A 14,881-nucleotide genomic window follows, 5' to 3' on the forward strand; every position below is an offset into this window, starting at 1 on the left:
ATTTTGCAATTGGCTAATAAATAGTGTCCACGACGGTGTTGTGGATCCGAACTTTCTTTTTATGAGCGATGAAGCCTGGTTTCATTTGAGTGGATATATCAATTCACAGAACAATAGAATCTGGGATACAGACAACGCGCACATTTTACAGCTGAGACCTCTGCACGATGTGAAGGTGGGTGTGTGGTGCGCTATCAGTGCCCGACGAATTATCGGTCCGATATTTTTTCAGGACACGATTACTTCTGACCGTTATATTCACAACATTCTGGAACCATTTTTTGCTGAACTGACTGAAGAAGAGAAAAGGTACAGCTATTTCCAGCAGGATAGTGCAACGGCCCATAAGGCGCGTAGCTCTATGCGACAGTTATGGGAAATGTTCGATGATGATCAGATCATCAGTAAAGGCTTATGGCCCCCTCATTCGCCTGATTTAAGCACATGTGATTTTTATCTATGGGGAAATCTTAAAGGAAAAGTTTACAGGAATAATCCTCGAACTGCAGAAGAATTAAAAACTGAAATTAGGAACATTGTGCATTCTATCGGCGTCCATGATCTACAAACTGTGTTTTGAAATCTCATTACAAGACGTGAAGCTTGCATTGCAACTGAAGGAGATCACTTTCAGCATCGTCTGTAAATACTCGTGAGTTCAGTTTAATTTCCTAGTTGATTTATATACTTATTTGTTTATATATTTATTTATTACTGGTGAATTCAGTTTAATTTCCTAGTTGATTTATTTGTTTATTCATTTACTTATTTGTCCAGAGCATCAATGTAGCCGACGAGTTCAGTTTAGTTTAGTTTCTATAGGCGTAATCATGCCACTTCTTTGAGCCGACTATGCCTGCTTGTCATGGCGGGCACTGCACTCGCTGTCTCCGCTTCCCAGCACGCCTAATCCTCGGCACTCCGCTCTGTATTTTCAAATTAATCACTCTGTATATGATCGTTAAAGATGTTCAACCCGAGATGTTATTTGTGAATTATATAGATACTCAAGTGAAATAAAATTAGTTAAATGACTTGAAAGAATAGAGTCTTCTATATAAATGAATAAAGTGGATTTGAGATGCAGTGGTGTAAATGGGGAATGTGAAACTTGTGGAATGTTTGAGATGATGGAATGACTAAGAATTAGAACAATTATGACTGTTGTGATGTTTGAATTAGGCTGTATATGGGCGGAATGATAAGACATAAGAATTGTCGGCCCTTAAATAAATGTGTACTTGGAAATGAGCTAAGATGAGAAGAAAGAAAAAGAAAGAAAGAAAGAAAGAAAGAAAGAAAGAAATAGAAAGTGTCTTTGTAGCCGCAGGCTGGGGCACTAGCCATTGTGAAAGAGACAGATTTACGCATCATGGTTCATCTCACAAGACCTCCCACTTTTTTCCTCACGTTACCAGATCTTAGCAGCCATCTTCATTCTGCGCACTACTATATGACATGCATCATTACCGATCCACTATTAAAGTATTGCGTTTATGTGCATCAACAATTAGCATTAAATACGTCGGTTCGAATAAGACCTGACTTATAAATTTCCATAGATTTTCTCAGAAAGAGGTGTTCTTTTTCTTCTTCTTTTTAGTTAATTATGGTGAATTTGCACCAATGAATGCAGTGTTGAATCAGTAAGGATTTTTATTTATTGGGGGTTAACACACCTTAATTCACCCCACTCTCCGACAACCTACATTTCCACGCGTAGCGTCATCTCTTCTCCTCTCTCGCACTAAGTGAGAGCACGATTTCAAGAATCTGCACAGAAAACTGCTCCCTTCGGGCTTGTGTATCGCAACTCATATCTTTGTTCGGCATGTAAACTGCTAATTACGACATTATATTTCTCAGAATGCTGCGGAAAATGGCATATATGATTGACTAAACCTCCTAACATGCCTATGGTACAGTGATGAACGATTACAGTACTTTACCAGTAAAATATAGCCCAACTCTATTGTTGATTTTAAAAGCGCACAAGACATTTCTCAGGGCAATCCTAGGTGAAAGTTAGCTAGGGCTTGGTACAGGAGGATAGGTCCTATCTAAAAGAAAATTGAGATTTCTTTAATGACCATGCAATGGAGCTGGAACACCCAGGTCCGTCTGGCATGGGGTCGAACTGGTATCTCGTACTTGAAGCTCTAGATGATCTTGAAGCTCTCCAATGATCTTGCCGCGGGGTATTCACTCGTGATTTATCATATGAGCATCCACATTTACACAGTCCACCGACACATTAATTCGGCACCAACGATTGACTTTAATATTGACGTAACACAAAGTTTGAAGTAGTCAGAACTTTACTTGTCACTTGTAGACAGCATCAAATTAAGAAAGAAGAAAATACATCACTGTTCATGGGTACTGGCTTCTAGAAATAATGAAACTAAAGCTCGTTAACGTATTATGCACTGTTCGCAGTTGCATTCCACAGTAAATATTGTTGCACTTGACACAAAAGAAAAAGCTGCTCAAGAGTTTATCCACTGGACATTGCTATTAGCAACGAACTGATAAACTATTAATCACTCTCATGAAATAATAAAGTTTTGAAATTATTATGTACAGTTATAAATTCAATCCAGTTTGAATTGATTACCATTCACTTCAACACAGAATCAATCACCTGTCTCGGAGCACTCGAGTATTGAATTGTGCAGTAGGAAAACACTTGTATTATTGTAGTGAAGCAGTTTAAGCACTTTCAAGATTACCATTGCATAACAAATGAAATTAATTGAACTAAGTTTCAAACTAGAGACATTCTAAGAAAAACACCACAGTTAATGACATAATGTTGTGGTGTGTCACTTTGAAATAATTAGCACATTTATAACACTTGATGGTGAGAAATCTAAGTTCCACAATCTGTTGACAATTTTTAAAGACTTGACAAATATCAAAGTCCCTACTTGCACACAATTTCTAAGTCCGATGTACTTGTAGAATCTAAGTTCATTTCACTCGCAGACTCTAAGATAGATTTTGAAGAGTACTATGTTCCGGCGAACAGAATTACGACATAGCGTGGTGAGTCTGACACATCAGAACTCCCAGCAGTGACTGGTATCTACGGCTTAGCTGGCTCGTCTTATACATGATTGGAGCTCATACATCATCAGATGTCGTGATTCTTAAAAGGTGGAAAAACGCGAAAATCCCTTGGTGGATTTGCTTGCTTGCTGTGGTAGACTTTCACATAATTCCCTACAAAATGATATATCTCTTGAGCTGATGCAACCATTATCACAGAAGTTTTTGAAAATTTCCAAATCAAAGTTTCTGGAAGGTGTGATGTTTATTCTGGAATGCTAGTCCATGTTGCGTGGCAAGTGGCTCAGCGGGCAGGTAGCCTATCTCGCTCCTGCACCTACGTCACTCGCAGCGGTTTGCGCTTCATGCTGGCTCGCTCTGCTAAACGTAGACACACCAAGCTTGCAGCAAATGACGAGCATGACAATTAAATAATATTCATCTTAAGAAATGCAGCATGTACCGCGCGTTCCTAGTACACTACATGGTGAGAGTTGCTGTAGTCATGTCCTAGTTCGTGAACCAGGGGCAATGGCTGAGTGGCCAAGTAAGTGGTCCTGAGAGTCAGGATATAAGTTTCTATGGAATGGGAGTGGTCATCTTGCACATATTCTGAGTCACAGCCCTCCTTGTGCTCAGGCGGCTAGGACTATACAATCTACCGGTGGTCCCTAATCCATTAGAGGAGAGAGCCTCACCTGGACTATGATTAAATAGGGTAGCATCCTGCTTCACAAATTTACCAAGATCAGAACATTTTAAGCAAAACTTGGACCTATGGGAATAACAGAATCCCACTCCCATTTGACAGGCAAGGGACTCCTTGGAAAGAACTTGGCAAAAGAAATGGAATTCTATGGGGAATTGTCAATATTAATGTGGTTTATGGAAGAAAGAAGGTAGAACTGGCTGAACCAGCAAAAAGGATGCATCTGGATTTGCTAGGAGTAAGTGATATTCAAGTAAGGGGAGATAATGAGGAAGAGATAGGAGATTATAAAGTGTACTTGACAGGTGTTAATAAGGAAAAAGCACAGTGTGGGGAAGTGCTGCTCATCAGGAATACCAATGCACATAACATAGTTTCTGTTAGGCATGTAAGTGAGTGAATGATGTGGGTAGACTTGGCAGTTGGAGGAATTAGGACGAGGAATGTCTCATTGTATTTGCCATGCGAGGGTGCAGATAAGGATGAAGTTGACAAGTTTTATGAAGCATTGAGTGACATTGTTGTCAGGGTCAACAGCAAGAATAGGATAGTGTTAATAGGCAATTTCAATCCAAGAGCTGGAAATAGAACTGAAAGATATGAAAGGGTGATGGGTAAATGTGGGAAAGATATGGAAGCTAATAGGAATGGGAAGCGTTTGCTGGACTTCTGTGCTAGTATGGGTTTAGCAGTTACATATACATTCTTCAAGCATGAGGCTATTCACCGCTACACATGGGTGGGTAGGGGTACCAGATCCATAATAAACTATATTTTAACTGACTTCGAATTCAAGAAATCTGTTAGGAATGTATGGGTCTTGTGGGAATTTTTTGATGATACAGACCACTATCTGATCTGGTAGTGAATTAAGTATCTCTAGGCCTAGGAAAGAGAAAGTGAAATCTACCTGCAAAGGAATAAGGGTAGAAAATCTCCAGGATGAGGAAATTAGACAGAAGTACATGTATAGGATTAGTGAGAAGTATCGAACAGTGGACAGTAAGCAGGTTCAGTATATAGAAAAAGAATGGGTGGCATACAGGGATGCTGTAGAAGAAACATCAAGGGAATGCCTAGGAACAACTGTGTGTACAGATAGGAAAAAGCAAACATCTTGGTGGAATGACAAAGTGAGAGCAGCTTGCAAATGTAAAAAGAAGGTTTATCCAAAATGGCTCCAACCAAGGGCTGATGCAGACAGGGAATTCTACATAGATGAAAGAAACAGAGTGAAACAAATAGTTGTTGAATCCAAAAAGAAGTCATGGGAAGATTTTGGTAATAAGCTGGAAAGGCTAGGTCAAGCAGCAGGGAAATATTTCTGGACAGTAATAAAAAATCCTAGGAAGGGAGGGAAAAAGGAAATGAACAGTGTTTTTGGTCATTCAGGGAACTCATAATTAATAGATCCCAGAAATCTCTAGACAGATGGAGGGAATATTTTGAAAATCTTCTCAGTGTAAAAGGAAATATTCCTGGTGGTGTTGTGAACAACATGAATGAACATTTAAGTTCATCATCATAATCATCATATATATTTTAATTGTCCTGTCAATGTTTGTTAAATCTTTTAGCTGAAGCTGTTCCATAATTGGAAAGAAACAAGTTTTATTTAATACTACACTTAGAGATTAAGCTGGATTATGTCATGTAAACAATAAACTAGCAATAAGAAATTGTATATTGGTTTTTTTGATATTTGCTTTACGTTGCACCTACACAGATATGTCTTATGGCAACGATGGGATAGGAAAGGCCTAGGAATTGGAAGGAAGTGGCCGTGACCTTAATTAAGGTACAGCCCCAGCATTTCCCTTGTGTGAAAATGGGAAACCACGGAAAACCATCTTCAGGGCTGCCGACAGTGGGTTCAAACCCACTATCTCCCGATTACTGGATACTGGCCGCACTTAAGCGACTGCAGCTATCAATATAAGTATTGGAAGGTGGGAATCTCCTTGTAACATAACCTTAGTTAGTTGTTGTGAACAACCGAGCTCATGGGAAGGAGGAAAATTGTTGTTGTTGTTTGAGTCGTCAGTCCATAGACTGATTTGCAGCTCTCCATGCCACCCTATCATGTGCTAACCTTTTCATCTCTACGTAACTACTGCATCCTACATCTGCTCTAATCTGCTTGTCATATTCAAACCTTGGTCTACCCCTACTGTTTTTACCACCTACACTTCCTTCAAAAACCAACTGCACAAGTCCTGGGTGTCTTAAGATGTGTCCTATCATTCTATCTCTTCTTCTTGTCAAATTTAGCCAAATCAATCTCCTCTCACCAATTCGATTCAGTATCTCTTTATTCGTGATTCGATCTATCCATCGCACCTTCAGCATTCTTCTGTAACACCGATTTCAAAAGCTTCTATTCTCTTTCTTTCTGAGCTAGTCATCATCCATGTTTCACTTCCATACAATGCCACGCTCCACGGAGGAAAATTATGTTGGTGAAATTACGCTAGAGAAAGTGGAAAGGATGGTAAATAAACTCCATTTTTATAAAGCAGCAGGAATAGATGAAATTAGACCTGAAATGGTGAAGTATAATGGGAAGGCAGGGATGAAACGATTTCACAGAGTAATAAGATTAGCATGGAATGTTGGTAAGGAACCTTCAGATTGGACAAAAGCATTAACTGCACCTATATATAAGCATGGGAACAGGAAGGATTGCAACAACTATTGAGATATCTCATTGATTATTATACCAGGCAAAGTATTCACTAGCATCTTGGAATGGTTGAGAGGAAGTTGGACGAAACCCAGTGTGGTTTTAGACCACAGAGGGGCTGTCAGGATCAGATTTTCAGTATGCGCAAGGTAAATGCTGCGAGAGGAACAGACAGTTATGTTTATGTTTCGTAGATCTAGAGAAAGAATAGGACAGGGAACTGAGGGGAAAAATGGTCGCCATACTGGGTGACTATGGGATTAAGGGTAGATGAAATTAAATGAAATGGCATATGCCTTTTAGTGCCGGGAGTGTCCAAGGACATGTTCAGCTCGCCAGGTGCAGGTCTTGTTCCGTCCTCTTAGAAAATTTATACCTGCCTGAGACTTGCTCTCAAACAAAACTGTCGCTTCGGTGACATCAATCTCCGAAACCACAATCAAATCGCAATGCAAAAGCAACTTACAAGCACTTAAAGCATTGAAATTAGATACTCCTCTCGAAGAAGTAATATTATCACAACATATTGTTGATCATCTTGATTATGAAACCAGGAGGGGCTGGGAACTAGAAGCAAACGCCAACAAAAATTCCTCCCTCAAACAATTAACATCTTACATTGAACATCGCTGCCAAGTCCTTGAAAGCATGCAAACATCTGTCAGTCAAGTCAAGGTGCGCGGTAGTAAAGAAAGCTCACACAAGAAAAAAACCGTCGTCCTATACACATGTTGCATGCATTAACAATCAGTGCTCTTATTGTAAACAAGGTCATACACCAGGACTTTTTGCATGTGAAGCATTTCTCAAGTTAACAGTGTCAAATCGCATTCAATATGCTCGTGACATCACATCACATCACATAAAACGTCAGAGTGTATATCCAGTCACTGTCGCAAATGCAACAAGGCCCACAACACATTACTACATCTTGAAAATCACAAGTCTAGTACAACTAACGAAACTACTTCTAACAACAAGGTGGTATTTGCCAGCGTTCACACAACCACCAAGAATGAACATCCATGTACTCGAAACAAACCATATGTGTTGTTATCCACAGTCATTGTCAAAATCAAGGATCACAGTGGTAAATTTCGCAAGGTTCGAGGACTCTTGGACAGCGGCAGTCAGACTCATCTCATTATTACAGACACTGTCAGCAGACTAAATTTAAAATGTAAAGAAGACACCACTTCTATTGTAGGCATTAACAATTCTTCATCAACTCTGAAACACAGTGTGGATATTCACCTCCAGTCCACATCAGATTTTAACACTAACATAAATTGTTTAGTGGTTCCTGCCATCACAGGAGAAATGCCTTCCATGGAGTTAGACTACAAATCGTGGAACCTACCTAATGACATCACACTAGCAGATCCTAAATTCTACAGTCCAGGCAAGGTAGATTTAATCATTGGTGCAGAGATGTTCTTTAACATTTTAAAGACAGATGGGAAAAAACATGCAGGTGATTACCCGGTATTGCAGGACACTCATCTGGGTTGGATAATTTCTGGTAAATGCCCTCAGTCAAACAGCCATCCTGCATGCAACACAGTCACTTCTCTCTTTGTCAAAAAGGAAGATCAACTCGACACGCAACTTCGTAAATTTTGGGAAATAGAAGAATTGCACACTAAACTTAAAACTCAGGATGAACAACAGTGTTTACAGCACTTCAAGGAAAACACCATACGCACTCCTGAAGGAAGATTCGTTGTCTGGTTACCTTGTAAAGAAACTTGATCACCCTTGGGCAATTCTCGTGATATGGCAACACAACGATTTCAACAACTGGAAGCAAAATTCAAGAAAAATCCAGTATTGCATGAACAGTATGCAAACTTCATGTCCGAGTATGAACAGTTATCTCACATGAGGGAAGTAGGCCTACATGCAACAAATGATTCTGAACATTATTACTTGCCACACCACGCAGTATTTAAATAAGCACAACTACATCAGTCAGAGTAGTTTTTGACGCATCAGCCAAAACTACTACTGGAGTGTCGCTTAATGATACATTGTTAGTAGGGCCTACTATACAACAAGACCTTTATTCCATTGTGTTGAGATTCAGAACACACAACATTGCATTTACGGGAGACATCACGAAAATGTACAGACAAGTTCGGGTTCATGAAAATGACACGCAGTTGCAAAGAATTATTTGGAGGGAATCGCCACAAACAGCTATCAAGACTTACGAATTATTGACTGTCACGTATGGTACAGCTTCAGCTCCATATTTGGCAACACAGTGCCTCAAACAATTGGCAGAAGATGAAGCAACCTCATTTCCACTGGCATCAACGGTTTTACAAAGGGATTTTTATGTTGACGATGCCCTGTGTGGTGCGTCCAACATCGCTGAAGCATTAAAATTGCAAAGTGAACTCATAGCCTTACTCAATAAAGGTGGTTTTCCCATCAGGAAATGGTGCTCAAATCATCAAGCTATACTTGCCGCTGTTCCACCTGAAGACAGAGAAATTAACCTACCTTTCCAGTTTGATAATGATGACACCATACAAGCTTTAGGATTATCATGGCATCCTACGTCAGACAAATTCTTAGTGGCAAACAGAATCAAACACATTCCAGAGAACAGTAACATTACTAAACGCACCACTACATCAGTTGTAGCATCTATATTTGACCCATTAGGATTGATCAGCCCATTAGTGATACTATACAAGATATTTTTGCAGGACTTATGGTTACATCAACTTCACTGGGACGACCCACTGCCAGATCCATTAGCATCAGACTGGGCAAAATTACAAATGCAGCTAGCACACATTGACAATATACAAGTAGAACGCCACGTATTAATTGAGGGCGACTTGGCAAATATCCAAGTTCATGGATTTTCAGACGCTTCCGAGCGAGCTTATGGCGCATGCATCTACTTTCGGTCAGTGAATCAGGAGGGTGAAGTATCAGTCAAACTGCTATGCTCTAAATCGCGCGTAGCTCCGGTTAAACGAGTCACTCTCCCTCGTCTAGAACTTCTCGGTGCAGCATTATTGGCTCAGTTGGTACACAAAACCATGCCAGTCTTAAACTTGGCCATTAATGAAACATATTTATGGACAGACTCCACTATCGTACTGTCATGGTTAGCATCACCAGCATCACATTGGAAGACCTTTGTAGCAAATAGGGTAGCTCACATTCAACAATCAACGAACACTAGTGACTGGCATCATGTACCATCACAAGATAATCCAGCGGACTTGATTTCTCGAGGCGTCAGACCAGCAGATCTGCAAAACTCAACCATTTGGTGGTCAGGACCTGCCTGGTTGTCCACTTCTGAGTTAAATTGGCCGCAGAACAACAATGTTGAGGATTCGCTCGCCATAGCAGAGCAGCGACAATCATCCACACTATTAGTAGTGACACAAGCTGAAACTATTATTGAGAAATTCTCATCATTAATAAGACTGCAACGAGTAATAGCTTATTGTTACAGATTTTTGCATAACACTAAGCATGCCAGGGACAAGAAAACTGGACCTTTAAATGTTGAAGAATTGGAACATTCATTAGAAGTCTGCATTCATATTGCACAAAATGCAGCCTTCTCAGAAGAGATTGGAGACCTGAAAAACGGAGGCGTAGTCTCTAAGAAGAGCCAGACAAGGAACCTATGTCCCTTCTTACACAACAATATTCTAAGGGTCGGAGGCAGGTTGAAGAATGCATCGATTCCGTTTTCATCCAAACATCCAATACTGTTACCATCAAAACATCACCTGACGACTCTAATTGTCAAACATGAACACTTATAACAAGCTCATGCAGGACCAGAATTGTTGTTAGCAACCCTTCGTCAACGTTATTGGATTCTGAATGGCAGAAATGTAGCCAGACAGCAAGTGCACAAATGCGTAACATGTTACAAATTGAAAGGCGTAACTAGTCATCAACTCATGGCTGACTATCCTGAGCATAGAGTTCAACCAGCACGTCCATTCAGTGTTTGCGGCATTGATTATGGAGGTCCTATTCTACTTCGCCCAATTAACAAGAGGAGCAATGTCCGTATCAAGGCATACATCGCACTATTTGTTTGCTTCACGACAAAGGCTGTACATTTGGAAGTAGTCAGCAGTCTTACTACAGATGCCTTCTTAGCCGCACTTTGCCGTTTCATAGCCAGAAGAGGAAAGCCCGCAGATATCTACAGTGACAATGCTACTACGTTTATTGGAGCCGATAGAGAATTAAAAGATCTTCACCAATTCATAGCATCACCGCAGCATCAAGAGGAAGTTGTAAGCAATCTGGCAAACAAGGGTATCAACTGGCATTACATTCCACCTCGTTCACCCCATTTTGGAGGATTATGGGAAGCTGGCATCAAGTCAGTTAAATATCATTTGCATCGAGTTGTTGGGAACTCATCATTAACATTTGAAGAGCTTAGTACTGTGCTAACACAAATTGAAGCCTGTTTAAATTCTCGTCCACTTAAAGTCCTATCCTCAGATCCGACTGACCCTCAACCCTTGACTCCAGGTCATTTTCTTATTGGTAACAGTTTGAATTCCATTCCTGAATCCAATCTGACACTTGTACCCAGCAATAAACTTTCAGCATGGAAACGGTTGCAGCAAATGGTGCAACACTTTTGGACCAGATGGCATAAGGAATACTTAACCCAACTACAAAACAGGCCAAAGTGGGCCTCCCAGCAACCTTGTATACAACTTGGAGCAGTGGTGGTTATCAAGGAGGACAATTTACCCCCGCTTCAGTGGAGACAAGGTGTGGTTGAGGAACTTCACCCAGGTCTCGATGGACTTGTGCGAGCAGTCACCATAAAAACTGCTCATGGAAATTTCAAGAGACCAATAGTGAAGTTGTGTCCCCTTCCCATCGAGTAGTGTTTTCTTTTTAATGACAATATGATTCCTTACAGTGTCAGTGAGTTGATTGGTGTATAAAGTTGTATTTGTAGTTATATTGTACAGTCATTTAACAAATGAACAATTCAAAAACTCTCATTGTGCAGCTGTAAACAAAACAATGCATCAGCCTGCACACCAGTGTACAGTTCTGTTTCATTTTATTTATGTTAATTAGTGATTGACGTTCATTTAAGTGCAACATTTATTATTATGTATTTGTATTCTGATGACATTTTGTTTTATGTTAGTGTTATTTTCATTGAAACTGTATTTTGTCTTGATTGAATGCAATCAACAGAGGGGAGAATGTTCCATCCTCTTAGAAAATTTATACAGAGCGCGCTCTTGTCTGCGTCTCTAATGAGTGTCCAGAATGCATCTGGTTTCCGGCAGGAAAAAGGGACAGACTCGAACAAGACAACATGTCGGCGAGAGATGCATTCGTGGCCACATGGCCTCTAACTTAATCAATAGCCATCCAGGCATTTCAGTTTATTGTTAATGTGTAAATAATTTCTACGCAGTTTGTTAATCATGTTTAATTGTAATAAATGTTTTATTTACGTGTAATATTGATGCATGACTCGGCCCTATGGTCTTATCACGTGCTTAACCAAACTACAGTCCACTACCAGAGTAATCATCGCTGTTTAGTAATACAACATGTGTGCTACAGCATTCAATTCGTCAACCAACAGGTCTTTTGATTTGACGCCTTTAGGTGACCTGTGGGTCGTGATGAGGATGATGTGATGATGAAGATGACACATACACCCAGCCCCCGAGCCAGAGAATTAACCAATGATGGTTAAAATTCCCAACTCTGCCAGGAATTGAATCCGGGACCCCTGTGACCAAAGGCCAGCACACTAACCATTTAGCCACAGAGCCGGACTTAGGGTAGATTATTAAAATCAATCAAAGAAATTTATGTTGACAATTGGGCTGCAGTGAAAATTGATGGTAGAATGAGTTATTGGTTCGGGGTACTTACAGGGGTTACCTTTGTTGTTCCTAATTCACATGTATCATCTGTTGATAGGTATAAAGTGGCAGGGATGGATTCATTCAGGTGGAAATGTAGTAAGGAGTAGTAAGCAGTCGGGCCTATGCTGATGACTTAGTCTTAATGGTTGATTGTGCTGAAAGCCTGCAGTCTAATATCTTGGAACTTGAATATATGTGGAATGAGTATGGTATGAAAATTAGCCTTTTGAAGACTATATTAATGTCAGTAGGTAAGAAATCCAAGAGAACTGAATGTCAGATTGGTGACACAAAGCTGGAACAGGTAGATAATTTCAAACATTTAGGTTGTGTGTTCTTCCAGGATGGTAATATAGTAAGTGAGATTGAATCAAGGTGCAGTAAAGCTAATGCAGTGAGCTTGCAGTTGCAATTAACAGTATTCTGTAAGAAGGAAGTCAGCTCCTGGATGAAACTATCTTTACGGGAGTGAAAGCTGGATGGGCTCAGGATATCTTATTCATAAATTAGAAGTAACAGACATGAAAGTAGCGAGAATGATTTGCTGGTACAAACAGGTGGGAACAATGGCACGAGAGTACTCAGAATGAGAAGAAAAGGGCTAAGTTAGGAATGAACTCAATGGATGAAGCTGTACGCATAAACCGGCTTCAGTGGTGAGGTCATATAAGGCAAATGGAGGAGGTTACCTAGGAGAATAATGGACTCTGTTATGGAGGGTGAGAGAAGTACAGGCAGATAAGGACGATGATGGCCAGACTTAGTTTCCAACAATTTAAAGATAAGATTTATAGAACTAAATGAGGCCACAGCATTAGTTGCAAATAGAGGATTGTGGCGATGTTTAGTAAATTCACAGAGACTTTCAGACTGAAGTTTAATAATTGAATCATCATATTATTATAAGACTACTGTAGTGGGAATTCTTTCCCTCTATCCTAAAAAAACTTATTTAACAAGTAATTGTAATAACTTTCCAAAGTTAAAATTGCAGTACAAATAATTTACTGGTCAATTTCTCATATTCTACAGGTCTGTTCCACCGTTGTATTGCTTCAAGTGCAACTCCATTCACTCCAAAGAACGGAAGGCCACCAGCAGAAATTGCAAGACAGTTAGCTGGACTGCTGAACTGTCCAACAGGATCATCCAAGGAAATCGCAGAGTGTCTCCGTCAAAAGAAAGCTGAGGATATTGTGGGAACATTGGGAGAATTCAGAGTGAGTATATCTTTATCTGACAAAATCAACATCAGTGGGAAATATAAAGGAGTGAACTGGGAAATTATTATTAACATGTCTTCATCTTCAAAGGTTATGAACTTCATGTTGTTGGTCCGTATTAAACTGAGATAACATACACTGAAAAAATGGAAATTGCAACACCCGGAAGGAGTGATGCTACATTACTGCAATTGAACATGCAGGACGAGTGTTTGGTTGTGATATGATAATTACACTTTCAGGTCCCTCTGACCGCAAGTTTGGACAACAATCAATACAGGATGTGCCCACCACGAGCTTCAATACATTGATAAGTTCGTCAAGGCATGGAGTCAATAAGGCTCTGGATCTCTTCCTGAGGAATTGTGGCCCATGCTTGCTGTACTGCATGGGTCAGTTGTTCCAGAGTTGTGGGTGTCTGAGGACGGTTGGCCAGTTGTCAACCCATCATGTCCCATACATGCTCAATAGGACTGAGATCCAGGGATCTGGTGGACCATTCTAAGATTGTGATGTCGTGGAGAGCTTCTCTGGAGATGCGTGCAGTGTGAACCTGGGCTTTGTCCTGCTGAAACATCCCATTAGCAATGTTCGCCATCATAGGGACAACCACTGGATTGAGTACCCTATCAACGTACTGTCGAGCAGTCATAGTGCCCTCAACAAGCACTAATTGTGATTTCACATTAAAGCCAATAGCTCCCCAGACCATAAAGCTTGGTGTTGGCCCTGTGTGCCTCTCGACAATAAGATCTGGGTGGCCCCTCTCCCCGGTATGTCAGCGAACACGATTCCGGCAATCACTGCAGGCAAGACAGAAGCGCGATTCATCACTAAAGACGACCCTATACCATTCGTCGACCCAAGTCGATCTTTCTCGACACCAGGCCAGCCTTACACGTCGCTGTTGTGGAGTCAATGGAACACCTTCTGCAGGGACACGGGCTCATAAGCCAGCTGCATGCAGGCAATTACCAACTGTTTGTTGTGTAACGTGGGGTGCCACAGCTGCTCGAATTTGCGTTGTTGTTGCATGGGGTTCCATCTGGGTCATCCTAATGATGCAACGATCCTCTCTCACATTTGTCTGTCCCGCTGGGCCTGTGCCAGGTCTACGAATGTGGGTACCTTCATTTGACCACTGCTGCCATATACATTGTACCGTAGATACCTGTCAGCCAACACGTGCAGCGACAGTCCTTAGCGATAATCCAACCTCACACAGCCCAATTATCTGAACCCTCTCAAACAGTGACAGTTGTTGATAGCATGCTCTTCTCTGTCGTCAAGGCATGTTTGACGG

General features: G+C 40.7%; 1 protein-coding gene across 1 annotated transcript in view; it reads left to right on the plus strand.

Annotated features, from left to right (window-relative positions):
• Positions 1-14,881, plus strand: part of LOC136876539 (juvenile hormone esterase) — an 85,976-nt gene that overhangs the window by 44,860 nt on the left and 26,235 nt on the right. Inside the window, exon 5 of the mRNA XM_067150578.2 lies at positions 13,388-13,575. Within this exon, the coding sequence (XP_067006679.2) occupies positions 13,388-13,575 (188 nt within the window). The remainder of the gene's footprint in view (positions 1-13,387; positions 13,576-14,881) is intronic.

The sequence above is a fragment of the Anabrus simplex genome, chromosome 6 (genome assembly GCF_040414725.1).
Source record: "Anabrus simplex isolate iqAnaSimp1 chromosome 6, ASM4041472v1, whole genome shotgun sequence".
NCBI classification, from domain to species: domain Eukaryota; kingdom Metazoa; phylum Arthropoda; class Insecta; order Orthoptera; family Tettigoniidae; genus Anabrus; species Anabrus simplex.